General features: G+C 35.2%; 1 protein-coding gene across 3 annotated transcripts in view; it reads left to right on the top strand.

Moving 5' to 3' along the window:
* The window catches only part of TAFA5 (TAFA chemokine like family member 5), a 386,710-nt gene that overhangs the window by 82,212 nt on the left and 289,739 nt on the right, over positions 1-14,759 (top strand). For 2 of the 3 annotated variants that reach the window (XM_056514263.1, XM_056514257.1), the window contains exon 2: positions 14,575-14,661. The exons of the other annotated variant lie outside the window; for it this stretch is intronic. In XM_056514263.1, coding sequence (XP_056370238.1) covers positions 14,575-14,661 — 87 coding nt within the window. The remainder of the gene's footprint in view (positions 1-14,574; positions 14,662-14,759) is intronic. 3 annotated transcript variants of the gene reach the window in all.

The raw sequence follows: 14,759 nt of genomic DNA, 5'->3' as shown, positions 1-14,759 counted from the left end.
AAAGCTTTTAATCATAAACTATGCTATTTGCAATCAAGCTATGATATTTAGAACAAATTGTTTTCTTTATTTCAACATTAAACTACTAAATTAGAAAGTAAATTATCTGATTAACATATTTGTATTCCATTGGTACTTAATTTCACTTGGTTTTAAAGAAACTTGAAATTTTTGTAAAAAAATATTCTCCTTATATATTCCTATATAATATAAAAATATATAAAACTCAGAAATACTTTTTTAAAATGTAGTCATAATTAACCCGTATGTTGGTTTCTGTGATTGCTCTTTTAATTCTAAATAAAGCCATTCTACAGTGTAACTAATTTTAAACTTGCCATCCATAAGCAGGCATACTTGCTGCTTCTTGGAAATAAGATCAAACCCAAGTGGGAAGTTGATTTGATGAGATAACGTGTTTTAAAGAGAAAAGTATCTGAGTTTGAATGAAGCTCCTTTAAGAATAGTCTGATGTATTGCTGTGCTTTATTGCCTGTATTTTTTCACAAAAGGGAAAAATCCCTGTGGCTGTAGCCATACATATCAGAAATATTTGATAAATTGGAAAGAATTGGTCTCTGGAAAATGGAAGTCATATATGCAATGCTTAAAATATCCTAAAATATTTTGCACTTATATCCTTACAAATATTAAATTGCAAAAACTGGACTCAAATTCTCATGACTGCAAACAGTTCTCCTGACTACCTGAGAATGTTAAATAATGCGTGTAAATAATCTGTGTTGACATAACTAATTGTTCTAAGTTATGGGCTGGCTTTCTTGTCAGTAGTTCACAACAGAATATACAGATTCTGGGACAGATACTAAAGAACTTCAGTAGGAAATGCAATTTAAGGTCATTGAGAAAATCATACAGTTTTCTCTAAAAATGTAGAAGTAAAACTAGTATGTCCCTTCCTCCTCCCAGCAGAGCCAGCAGACTTCATCCCAAGCTGCAGCAGACTCTAAGTTTCAAGCTCCAACTCAAACTGCAATTAGTGGCTGGCTAACCCACTCTTTTATAACACCCAAACTCACTGGGCAAGCACAGATGTTTCCACTCCTCAATAATCAGTACAGCTGTAATTCTTTGGGAGAGATTGCCTTCTGTACTAGCCTTTCAACCTATCTTCCTACAAATTCCCTCTCTGAAACTCATTGTATCATAAAAATTGTAATAAAACATTAAGTACTGTCACAGACAGAGTGCATGCATTAACCATCCTTAAAAGTGGGCATCAGACCCAAGAAGATAGCAACAAATATAGGGCTTTACTTGCCATCCTTTACTCTGAGAGAATGAGCATAAAAAGTAGAAAATGTACATGGATATGTGGTGAATTTTGAGCTTGAAAATTCTGAAAATAAGAGAGAAAATGTGGAAGTTTTGAACGAAACCTCTGCCTATTTTTCTGGTGTGAGGAGGGGTCTGTGAGCAGGTTAGCAGTAGGAATCTGATGGAAAAGATGAGGCTAAAAGGAGACGAGATCTAGGAAGCCTCTTATTCCTCTGGTAACTGAGGTACATAAATCTGCAAATTTAGATGTTTGGAGAAGTCTTGGTATGACGTGCTTTTCTGCTTGTCTATTCTTCCTAATATCTATTATGTTTCAAGAATTCATACACTGAGCTCAACTTTAATTCAGGTGCCTCAAGGTAGGGTGCATTGGTCAGTATATGAACCAAAGGAAGTTAAGAAAAATATTTCATTTCTTCTACTAAAATCTTAATTTTCTTACAGAGTTCTGCTGTAATTGCACACATAAGTTTGGCAGGCCTTCCTTCTGATTTCTTTGTTTGTGCAGCACAGAATAATGGTAGCAACATTTCATTAAGAGACAACCATGCTAAAAATTAATGAAAGCTTACTGTTTTTTGTAGTTGCATTGTAGATTTTACTCTCCTCTGGTGGGTAACACTTTTATACTATTGTGACCTAAATGTTTATAGTCGTCTGCAACCCTTGTATATAAGCTATATATTGCTTTTGCTACTAGTTTCATGTCAGGATAGAAATATACCAGTGTGTGTATGCCTTGTATATTAGGATTATGTAGATTTTTTTACAGTTATGGAATAATTTTAAAGAGTCTACTCTGTGGTGCTCCATGAGGGTATATTCCAGGGACAGGTATGAACTCATTTATTTGTTGAAAAGGTTTGGTCCTTGTTTTTTAAGCTTTACACAAAGGTTTTCTGAAATACTAGCTACTCAGGGGTGTACAGTGCTTGTTAGCAGATGTGTTTTTAGTGTGATCTGTTATGGCATAATGTTCTGTGGTGTACAGTAAATACAGGAATTCTTTTGCTAAGACTATTTCTGGTGTCTTCTCTAAGAGGATTAGCATAGAATAATAGAATATAGTTATAGAACTTTCAGAGTTGGAAGGAACCACCAAGAACATCAAGTCCAACTCCTGGCCCTGTGCAGAAAACCCTAAGAATCACACACACCATGTGCCTGGGAATGTTGGCAAAACGTGTCTTGAACTCTGACAGTGTCTTTGCTATCAGCACCCTCCTTCTGCAGGAGGCTCCTGATGGCATGGGAGGGCTTAGACAAGAATGCAAAGGAATAGTTGATGATGTCTTCTTCTTTTGTTTGTGTGTGATGATATGTAGAGATATTCCTATATCTTGCAACAAATTGGTACTTCCAGTAATAAAGGAATATCTGACCAGGATTGAGGGTTTGTTACTTACACTGAAAAGCTGAGGATACCTGGCAGGAAAGATTCTTTGGGTTTTTTACCTTATGCATTTCTGTGACTGAAGATGTGCAAGAATTGGCCTCTTCCCCATGAAAATACTTTCTGTGTCATGGTAGTCATTTTTCCATGTAAAAAATTCGTTAAACAAATAGTGTAATCAAACAAACAAAGATACCAAACAAATATTACTAGATCAATTAGTAGTATTTTTGGGTTTTTAAAAAATAACTTAGATAATTTAGTTTATGCTTTCTGCAAAGATACATCAGCCATAGAGCATATGATTCTCAGTTACAGCTCACCAGTATAATGAAAGGAAACAGGGATCCTCAAAATGCATTGTGCTTCATCAAAAATAAACAGATAAATCAGAGCATCAGTGGAATTCTAGGAATTTAGAACAGTAACTTGCTCAGCCACCTTTTCTGTAGGATAATGAAAAGTTACAAATCACAACATTACAATTAAAATTATATATAATTAAATTTGTATTTTAAATATATGCATATGAATGTTTCAGCTTCTATACATCAGCCTGATTCTATGATCATTTTATTTTAAGTTGGGGAAAATTTCTGGATGCTTCGATACTGTTTTAGAAAAGCATGGATCTTTTGTTAGCAGGGTATTTGCTTTTCATGCAGAAACATCTAATGATGGAATTTATATTGTTGTTTATCAGGTATTTATTGCAGTCTGTGGTGGGAGATGGTCAGTCTGGATTTCCTTACACAATTCAAGTCCAGCAGAATGCTTAGCATTTGTTGGTAGAAGAAAACTAAAGGAGCCCATAGAGTGTTCTCTGTAAGCACAGATATGTGCTAACTTCCAGGTATTGGCCTTGACAGAAGTAGAGCTGTGATGAAAGCCTATCTCCACAGTGAATATTACACACTGTGGTATTCTGTAATTTTTTTTTTTTTTTTTGCCAAAATAAATACATCCTTATACAGTGTTTCTTTGCCTCACATCTTAAGTCAATTTGAAAGGTTCTTCAAATAAACCTCAACAGAATTTATTCGCTGCGGTTCAAACCTGAATTTCTCCTGCTTTCCCTGGTTGCATCTCAGCATTCTTTTCATCTCCCCAGTTTCCAACTTACAGTAAAAATTACCACCACAAGGTGGAGTTCTGAACTTTTCAGCATGAACAATCTCTTCATTACATCAAAAGGGAGCAAACGTGATCTCTTCTTAACTGTTACACTGCAGCCACAGTGTCTGTCATGGTGTTTGGAGAGCTGCAGAGCCTGTTGTTGTCTCATTGTCAGATTTAGAGATCTTCTTTTTCTCCTGCAGGCACTGAGCAGTGTTGAATATGCTTCAATAAACCTGGGCCAGGCCCCAACACATTGCAGTGATTTGGATCCTCTTTGGAATGTCAGCACACTTTTAAAAAAGTATTTTACTAGTTTTTCTGGACTTATTCAGGGGTAAGGTACAAACATGTTGAGGTGCCCACTGCCCTGGGTACTTGTCCATACAGTCCCACACACCCCACAACTCTGAAATATCCAGCTTTTGGGCAGACATCTGGATAATAATCTTAATTATTTTTCTGACCTTAAAGAAGGAGTGAATCATACAGAACAACATGCTCCTCACCAAAAACAGCAACAACAACAACAAAACCACAAAAAATATCAAAACCTGTTTGGTTTCAAAGGTAGTCAAAGGATATTCAAAATCTTTACAACTCTGAACTACTGTAATCAGCCTGATGGACAAGAGAGGAAAAATAGAGGGGAGTAAAAATTTAAGAAGGTGTCTTCCTCATAGATTGTTCCTCTGTGGAGAAAACAATAAAGGTGTGACTATTAATCATTCCCAGGAGATGGCTCCCAAAGCACAAAGTCCTTGCAATACTGAATGCAGACACCAGATTGGTGTCCCAACCAGTAACACTGTCATAACATTAGCCATACTGTGAAATACACCACAGAGAACACATACTACAAGTAATGTATTACTGGCATATTAGAGCCAAAAAGCCACAAATGTGAGAGCGAGTAAGTCCACATTGTAACTAGCAACTGTTAAACCAATGCAATGAATGTTTATAATAATTTTGTTCTAACACCTTCTGGTCAGATCTATCCTTATCTCAAACCTTTGAGCCCCACATTGGGTGCCAAAAGGACTGTTGTTGTTTTAAGCCCAGCTGGAGATAAAACACCATGCTACACTCTCAAATCCTCTCCCTTAATGGGGAGGAAAATTGAAGTAAAACTTGTATGTTGAGGTAAGAACAGTTTAATAATTGGTAATACAATAAAATACAATAAAAATGGTAAATAAGAAGAAGAATGATAACAGAAAGAAAAAAAAAACAAAACACACAAACAGCCAACTGATGCACAATGCAATTGCTCACCACCTGCTGACAGATTCCAGACCTTCCTTCCCAAACCCAGGTTGGACTCCCCTTCTGGGTAACTCCCCCAGTTTATATAATGGGCATGATGTTCTGTGGTTTGGTCTGTTTGTTCTTTGGTCTGTTCAGGTCACCTGTCCCAGTTGTGCTTCCACCCAGTTCACTGGCAGAGCATGAGACAAGGGGAAAAAAAGGGTCTTTGACTTAGGAAAAACATGATTTCTCAAAAAACCAAATCTTCTGTGTGTTATGTTCTGAATCCCAAATGCAGCATTGTAACAGGTACTGAGAGATGAACTCTACCCTAACTGAAACCAGGACATTCAGTCACATCTGAAATTTGCAAGAGTGTTTATAGGTATAAGCACAGAGTAGAAGACAATAACTTTGAGGCTATTTAAATAGTCTCTCTAGAGCATAATGCATTTAGTGCTGATTTTCAATCCTGGATTTTTACTCTCATCTTGTCCTGTATATACATAGGTGACAATCTCAGAATTTTTGTGTTTTCTATTTTTCCTATTGACTAAGGAACACAGTTCTGCAGCACATCAAAGACATTGTTTCATATGATCTTTTTAGCGCATACAGAGAAGGAATTTTGTATCATAAATGTTAACTCAAAATTTTTGGAAGGAAAATCTACATTTATAAACTCATAAACACTTAGACACATATAAACAATGCGGTTTTATAAAGTGGGATTTAGTAAAATTAGTTGGCTGTTTAAAGGAATTCTATTATGCATGCCTAGTTGTTGAGAAGAAATTATTTCTCTCTTTGCAGTTCTGATGGGATTTTCAAACACATGTAGATTTACCAAATACATAGTTTTGAAGGAATTTCTTTCTCTTTTATACAAGTAGTGGTTTCTAAAATTACCAGTGTTTCTAGTTTCTTCAGAATTACTACTTTTATATAAACTTATATATATATATATATATTTATATATGCATAACTCAGAACTCAATTTGAATAGTTTAATTTATGTCTTTTAAACATATATCCCTAGAGTCTGAATAGGATGGTAGCACTCTTCTTTCATGAGACAATTAACGGATGGAGTTGATTGGAGGCTTTGAGTAGCTGAAGAGCTGCTGTGGTGGGTGGTTATGGTGCTGAAGGGACAGCTCATGGCAGCGTGAGAGAGCAGCGCTGCAGCAGGAGGGTGGGGCAAGGGGCATGGAAAGCATTAGAATATAATAATTATATTGAAATTATCAGAGAAGAGTTTTTAAAGTTCTTTTGTAATAAATGTAATTTATTATAAGCAATTATTTGTAGTGTTCTTTATGGAACACGCTACATTCTCTAGAATCATGGAAACATTTAGTAGGGTTGTGATAAAATCCTTACTCAAAATGAATCTGGTTTATTGCTTAAGAGAAAGCAGACCAAGAGATTGGGTATTGGGGCTTTAAAAAATTTATTTATCTTATTTTTCCCTTTATTTTGTTAAAAAATATAGCATGATGTGATACTGTCTCTCAACTTCTCTGCAAATACTTTTTTTTAGATGTCTGGGATGTGAATTTACTCTGTTATGTAACTCACTATTAAGGAAAAGTTCAAACTATTAATCTTTAATTAAACAAAATAAAATCAGCAGGATTTTAAAGATGCAATTAACACTTTGCTTTTATTTTCCTTAACCTCTTTACTCAGTCATTAGGAATTTAATCTCTGATAATTTGAGCAAAGTTTGAAAATGCTATTGATATTTTCATTTTTATATGCTATGTGCATGTTCTACATAGTTTTTAAAGTGTTCCCTTAAACTTTGTTTTAGCAATAAATATTGTAAGCTGCCTTAGCTCTCTAACTTTTGTCAGTGTTTTGCAAATTTCTGTTTCTTAGCACAGGTAGGTGCTGCCATTTTTGTCCTTATCAGATAACATAAATTCTTTATAAAGTTTTGAAGCAAGAAAACATTATCCATGTAGCTTATTGCCAGGACTCATGTGGAGTTGCCTGCAGTAAAATTTTTATGGACGTGGAAGACATCTTTGCCATGGTGGTCTGTAGATCCATGTGGTAGTTAGCACTGCATGCTACTGCTCATCTGAACAACACTTCTGTCATCCTCTTCTCTCAAAAACAGTCTCCTTTGATTTCTTCCATTTTGGTTGAGTTTTGCCTAAAATTATTATTATGAGTCAAGAGAAAATGGGCATAAATTGAAATACAATTTTTTATTATTGTTATTATTTGTAAGTTTGAACACTAGAAGAGGATGTCCACCAGGGTTTGGTGATCTCTAACCTCACAGAGAGTTCTGAGTTACCTGTGTCCCCAGCTGACCCTGCTCTGAGCAGGGAGATTGGACTAGATGATCTCCAGAAGTTTCCTCTAACTTCAAATACTCTGTGACTCTAAGATTGTAAAATGAGAGGAAATTCTCTCTGCTACCAAGTGAAATGAAGGTACATAAAGCAGACTCATGTTTTGAGATTCTAGGTGATAGCTAACAGTGATTCCTCAAACTTTTCTCTCTTGTTGGGCCCTTGCTTTCTGTTTCAAAGTCAGAAACTTTGCTTTCCTGCAATCAAGCACAGACACAAAATAAACCAAGCAAAATCAAAAGTAACAAAACATTACCACAAATAGAGTCCTGATTTTTGGTATTATTAATTTAGGATTATTAATGCAAAGAATAAAAGTATCACCTTTCACAAGAATGGATATGCTTCACTTGCCATTCTCTAAGATCTTCCCCTATCTGTTAGCTCCTGGTAAAATTCACATGACCAAATGTCAAGTGAAATTTTATGGGATTTTTTGGTTTGTGGGTTTTTTTGGTTTTGTTTTTTTTTGTCATTGAGTTATCATGGCTCCATTCACTGATTATGTTGATGGTGGTTGTCCATTTTAAGTGAAACCATCCATTTTAACTAATACTCACAATTCTGAGACTCTTCTCATTGATATGATCATCCTGTGAGGAATGTCGAGTGCTATTGCCTAAACCATTACAACTATCTGGGGCTCCTACAGCTTCCCTAGCTCCATATGTTCATATTTAACTGCTTAACTTTCAGTTTCCAGTATGGGATTCCTGTGGCTTTCTTCATTAGTGTTTGGCCAGGCACTCCACACACTTCACAGCAGAGGGCCCTTGCTAACATCTTGTAAGTGGGCTCTCTTTACCCGCCGTCACTTCAGCAGGCTTTCTTTCCAGATTGTCTGAAAAGCATCCTGCAGGTTCCTGCACATTCTAGGCAAAGGCTGATTTTCTCCTCAAGTAAGGATTTTTCTTCATATGTGCACTTCTGGACTTGCCAGACATGTGAGTTTTCATTCAGTCCTTTATACTGTCACTTGTAAACTGCACATAAATACAGCTATACTAATAACCTCCATGCCAGTGAATATGGATTTTTTTGTATAAGGGACTGTACTCCTTAGTGGGAGTTATGCAGGCTGCTATTTCAAAAAGTCAAAATACATTTATTGGTATTATTATAGCTTTTTGTATAATGCCAGATAACAGAATAGTCCCAGTCAGATTTATATATGTTGAAACAAAGTAGGACAAAGAACCTGTTCTAACCAGATAACATGGCCTGATTTCAGTATTAGGAAACAGTCCCAGAGGGGATTATATCTCCAAGAGGGTGCTCTAAGTGTAAAGTCTTCCTTTGGTCCTTTGTTAGAAACAGTTCCTCCACTCCTGTTTGACTGCATTTCACCTGGAACTAGGAACTATTAAATCCTAATATTCTTTCATTTGAGTGCACTCCCATTTATCTCTACCAAACCCTGTGTCAACAGTTTCAAAAGAAATTAAAGGAGATAAATTTATGGTACAGGACAGTTTTTTGTCTTTCACGTGACATCGGTTTTTATAAATCAGAATGATTCAAGTGCAACAGGTTAACTTGGAGGGGGGTTTTTTCATGTGCAAACATAAACAGGTAGCTGTGATGGTACTGAACAGGCAAAAAAATCTGTCCCTGTGCTTGGGAGAAGCAAAGAAAATGAAAAACTATTCCTGCAACTGAACTGAGCACCTAAGCTCTTTAATGTCAAGTCTCCTTTTCTCTAACCTGATAATTTTGCTAATGTACAGTCTATCTTCCTATTACTCTGGTAATAAAAATGATAATAAAAATTACCCAGAAGTACCCACTCATTGCAGTTTTCTGGTCCTGTAGTGAAAGTATGAGGAGCTTAAATAATATTTTATCTAAATTTGGACCTTGATGAAGTCTGTAGGGAAGATATCTCTAAGAATAGGATGTTCCTTAACGTGCTAAGGTTGCTAAAAGCAGGCATCTCAGGAATTTCCAGTCCAAAGAGGGATGTGTGACTTTAAGTGCAGACAGAAAGGACAGAAGGAGGGCTGAAAGAGTGAGAATTGATGGAGGAAAGAGAAAGAAAGAAAAGAGGATAATGGAGATAGGGAGAGAGGGAATAAGAGATTCTACCATAGAATTACTTGAACAATAAGTGATCTGAATAACTGTTTGTACAGCGATTAAATGTATGTGTTAGGCTGAAATGGATCTGAGGACACTGTCTAGTCTATCCTCTTATGTGAATTAGGATCACCCTAATGGGTGTTTATTAACTTATTCTTTAACATGTGTTGAAATGTGGATTCACTATCCATAATAAACACCTCCGTTATTTATTTAATTGTCCTGACAGATGAGCTGTTTTCAATTAGCATCTAATGTGAATCCCCTTCCCTATCTGGTAGCTCTAATTAAAACCAGGTCTAATTTATCTACATCTTTTTTAAAAGATTAAGCCATGGACTGAGAAAATTGCTGTTGGAACTTCAGGAGACTCTACTTACCTTGTCTATTGTTTCTTCTGATAAATTCAAAGATTATACTTCACATTATAATAATATTGTATTTTTTGATAATTATTCACTTTGTATTCTACCATACCTTCATACCTTTTTCCATTATTTTTGCAGTTGTCCACTATTTTCTCTTTTTTAATAGTTTAGCACTTGAAAAAAAAAAAAAGTAATGCCTGTGCTTCCCCTCTGCCAAAATAAAAGACAAGTTGCTTTGTTCCTGATTTAGAATAATCCTGATATCATTTGATCAGATCTCTGAATTCATTTGATGACTACAAAACTATATCTATCTATCTATCTATCTATCTATCTATCTATCTATCTATCTATCTATCTATCCATCTGTATCTCAGTCTAGTAAATTTACATGAATATAATATCAAATATATAAGCTGTATTCTCTTTTCTGACATTCAGGTGTAAATACCACTTACTGTAGTTGCCCCTCCAGATCTGACCTCATTACATCTGAAAATACAGTATGTGTCCTTTTATTGCAGAAATAGTTTACCCAAAATGAACTATTTGGGGAATACAACTAGCTTTTTTTTTTTTTTTTTTTTGTTTTTGTTTCCTTTATTCTCAAAACAAGAGACTTCTCTGTATAATGTACATTATCTGAAGGAAAATATTTCTGTATCAAAGTCATATTTTGGAAATTATCCTTTGTGTTCTAAATGTGATGATCAGGGAATTCTCTTTCATTGCCCTCATATATCAGTACCAGTTATGGTCCATATAACTGTCATTGTTTGAGTAACCTGCAAATTTGTTGCTGTAATGAAGGTTCCAGATAAACAAAGTTCTTTTTCTTTATTAAGTCAGTGGTTGGATCTACAGCTGAACACAAAGGCTTACTGTGTAAAGATCTGAGGTTATATGTAACATATTTTGAAATGCTGTATATGGATAGGAGAATATAGTCATGGTTACAGCAGTGGGCAGGAAATCACTGTTTTGAGTCTTGGCTGTGCCACAGACTTTCTGTGTGACTTTGGACAAGCTACTCTTTGTGCATTAGCTAATAATACTATCTCTATCTCCCAGGGGTGTTGTGAGAATACATTCATTAATGTTTGTAAGGCACTTGGATGCTATAGCAATGGGGCCATATAAGCACTTAGAGAAACAATCCATTTTTGTAACAATGTGCATCTCCCTGACTAAGGACTTTTTTGTTGGAAGTTTTTCATAGATGCTTGTTATGAATAAATCCACTTTATAATGATACAGTGAGATTAAACTGCCTTTTGGAGTGCAGTTTCACTTTAGTATTCAGAACAGGTGTAAACAGTCATAAGCTGGAAAGCTGTTCCCAAGGAAAGAGAATACCATTTTATAGTCAGACATTTGAATAGAAAAGATACCTCTCCTGATTCATCTAGCTCAAAACATGGAGGATTATTTACATCTGTATCTGTCTCGCAAATAGTTTGTTCTATTTTAAGCACTTCTCATTACATTGTCTAAAGTACCTCCTCAGGCAAGTAATTTCATTGCCTAATTGCCTTTAAAGTTAAACAGTTTGCTCAAATGTCTACTCTACTTTTTCCTTGTGGATATAGGCTGCTCTCTCACTCTGTCCCTTCTTTCTGAAATAACCTTTGCTCACATGTGTTCAATTCAGACACACCACACAGTTACACCAGGTTAAAAAGGTATTGCTTTAGTGCTGATGGGAAGTAAATTGGTAAGCCACTATAACTTGGTTTGATATTTTTCCTGGCTGAGTGCTGGTCAAAATGTGTTAAAATCTGAATGTGGGGCTCAGGACAGAAACACCAAGGAGCAGAAAAAGAGTATTCAATATTACCAAGGCTTTTGGGAAGGACTTGGTGAGAGATTTCCAAACTAGGGGAAAGTTGCTGCAAAAAATTCTGTTTTTCTGTGGCTCATTTGATTTTTATTTGTAGAAAGTAGGAGCAGCAGACACACTGTACAAGTAAGAGATTTGGAAAAGTGTGAGCTGTCAGTGAGGACCATGAAGATGGCTCTGCAGCTTTTGAGGCTCAGAAAACCAGATATGTTGTGCTTCCATGTAAAACTTTCTAATTTAGTGGCTGAGTTCAACAAAAATGCTCATGAAATCATAACCCTATAAATGTGCCAGTGGTGGGAACATACTATGTCCTCTCCTACTGCATTAAATGTAGAGAATTGACATGGTCTTAAAAGATATTGAACTGTAGGAATTCAGTTAATTGCAGCTAAATACAAGATGTAAACATACAGAACAGGCCTCATTTGTGCTGGGGTTCATGAGGTTCCTTGTTTGCCATCCCTCCACTATTGTTGTTTGAATATGTAGTGAATAGAATTGCTTTTAATAAGATTTCCATATGAGTGACAGTGTAAATGCTTCTCAAGAGGAGTATTATATTATGTTATGGCTAATACTTTCCTCACAGTGAAAGAGAAAAGAGCTTTGTAATTTTTTTTTTCTTATCTCTATGAGTATTGGGGATTGAATGGGGTTGATATCCTCTATTATACACATACATAACATATACTACTGTGGACAGAAGAAGCAAAAATGAAAGAAGTATACTATTGCAGTGTTGTAAAAACTTACTACAAAAGGAGCCACAAGCATCAACTCCCATTCTTCACTTAAATTCACAACCATCAGGCTGCTCCTAGGGTCATATATTGTTATTTTCTGGATATAGCAAAAGACTCAGCACCATCTTCTCTTTCAATTTTTCAGTAAATGCAGGACATGACTCTTAATCAGAATTCTAGATTCTGTAATTTAAGTTGATGCATGATTAAGAAAAAAATTATCAATTAAGTCAAGAGAGGAAGCTTCATTTTGCAATTGTTAGTGAGCCAGTATTTTGTCTCAGCTGTTGCACGTCCTAACATCTTTTCAATTTTTAGTTTATTCATGTCTCTGATTATTGAGCATTATTTTATTAAAATCCTTTGTTACCAGAAATTTCCTGTAAAAATACTTTGTCATAGTGCAGTGACACTAAAATATCTACCAAAATATTCAGGAAAAATGTTGAATTCAGGAAAACTGGATGCTATAGCAATGGGGCCATATAAGCACTTAGAGAAACAACCCATTTTTGCAACAATGTGCATCTCTGTGACTAAGGGCTTTTTTGTCTTTGTTGTTTTGTCTAGTTGTTTTAGTCAAAGGACTACTTTTATTTTCTCAAAAAATAGGAAGTGTTTTATATTGTGTGTCAAATTAATCCTTTTTAAGACATGGTATGAATCACACAAAAATAATTGGGATGTTAAAGATTATTGTAGTTTAAAAAAAAAATTAAAACGAAAGCATACCTGTTTTTAAAACACAGTTCTGACAGCCAGTTAAAAAAATATATAATCACCATAATCAGTGGAAAATTCAGATTTCTGTTAAAGAATTTTTGCTCTATGTTGTGTCTGTCAGAAAGAAGATTACACATATTTGGTTGTATACATAGAACAAGAGACAGTCAAAAGTACTGAAACTGTTACAGCTGCATTACTTTTTTTAAGGACTGCCTTCTTGAGAATGCTTTTCTGAATGAGAAGCAGCAGGGTGCATGATTTGGGAAGAGTAAGGCCTTTTTCTTATGGCAAAATGAATTGCAGCTATTTCTCACAATTGGAGGTCATTGGTCATATACAGGTTATATCCATTATTGATAAAGATCTTCATACCTATGGTATGTCTTTAGGATTGGTAAAAGTTGCACATATTTACTTCAACAAAATAACTTCTGATTACTTGCAGATCACCTTGCTGATCCCTCAGGCAATACTTAATATACAATTAGATGTTATCTTGCTCATAGTATTTGATATTTCCGTTTACTACATAAAGTACGCACCTACTCCTTATATGCCCCTTTTATTGTTCTGATGTGATTTTGAAAACAAAATATTTTAAAACCTTATGGTTCCTAATGGAAGAAAATAAAGAGAAATATAAATAAAGAGAAATCAACTAAAAAAGTGGTTGTCATTCAAAATAAATCCAGTATGTCCTTTTTAACTATAACAATTGTTAAGTATGCTAAGTATAGTCCTTATTACTAGTCTCTCAATTCTGGAAGTAGTTGTCATGTGTTTTGGGAATTCAATCTGTTCTAACTGTATGGAATTCCATTAGTTTTCTGTAAAAAAAAAAAAAAAGAAAAAAAAAAAAGGTTTCTGGTCCAGTTTCTTCATGAAGTTAACAAAAAAATCCAAAAAGCAAGCTGTACTACGTGGATCCAGCATTTAGCCTCTATGTTTTTATTTAAAATGGTTTTACCATGAAGGTTATGACTAGGTAGGTGCTATGTACTATATTATAACCACTTCATAGGGAAGATATGAATACTTAAACTCTTTCAAAAAGAAAATAAGAGAGCGTTGGGAGAGGGACCCTACCAAGTTCAGTTGTGTCAGAGGTGACTGGATGTTTTTGTTTACTTTTACATATGAAATGATTCAAAATAACATCATTTTAAACATCAGTAAAGGTCAATTTTGTAAGTTCTATTTTCAGCATCTTAAAGTAGCTGTCTCACAGAGTAGGATGACAGTAAGGGGAAACACCAAAGTCTTCAATTCTAGATCTTCAGGTGTGCCCACTGTTAGACCCACTAATATTACAGTTTGTTCTGTGTTCATTTCCTCTTGCATTTTCAGGCATGATTTCAATTGAATCATTTATGGTTCTTCCATTCAGATTATAACAGCTATTTTGGAGCGGATAACCCTCAATGGCTGTATATGAGACATTGCCCGGGGTGCCTCCAAGATGCTTTTGAGCTGGGTAAGGAAATCACTGAGTGTTGACACATTCTCAAAGCACTATGGCATGGATTGAGAGCATAGTTTACAAACTGTGTTACTGACCTGTTATTCTGTCAG

This window comes from Oenanthe melanoleuca, chromosome 1A (assembly GCF_029582105.1).
Source record: "Oenanthe melanoleuca isolate GR-GAL-2019-014 chromosome 1A, OMel1.0, whole genome shotgun sequence".
Lineage (NCBI taxonomy): Eukaryota > Metazoa > Chordata > Aves > Passeriformes > Muscicapidae > Oenanthe > Oenanthe melanoleuca.
This window is presented reverse-complemented; position numbering and strand designations above follow the sequence as displayed.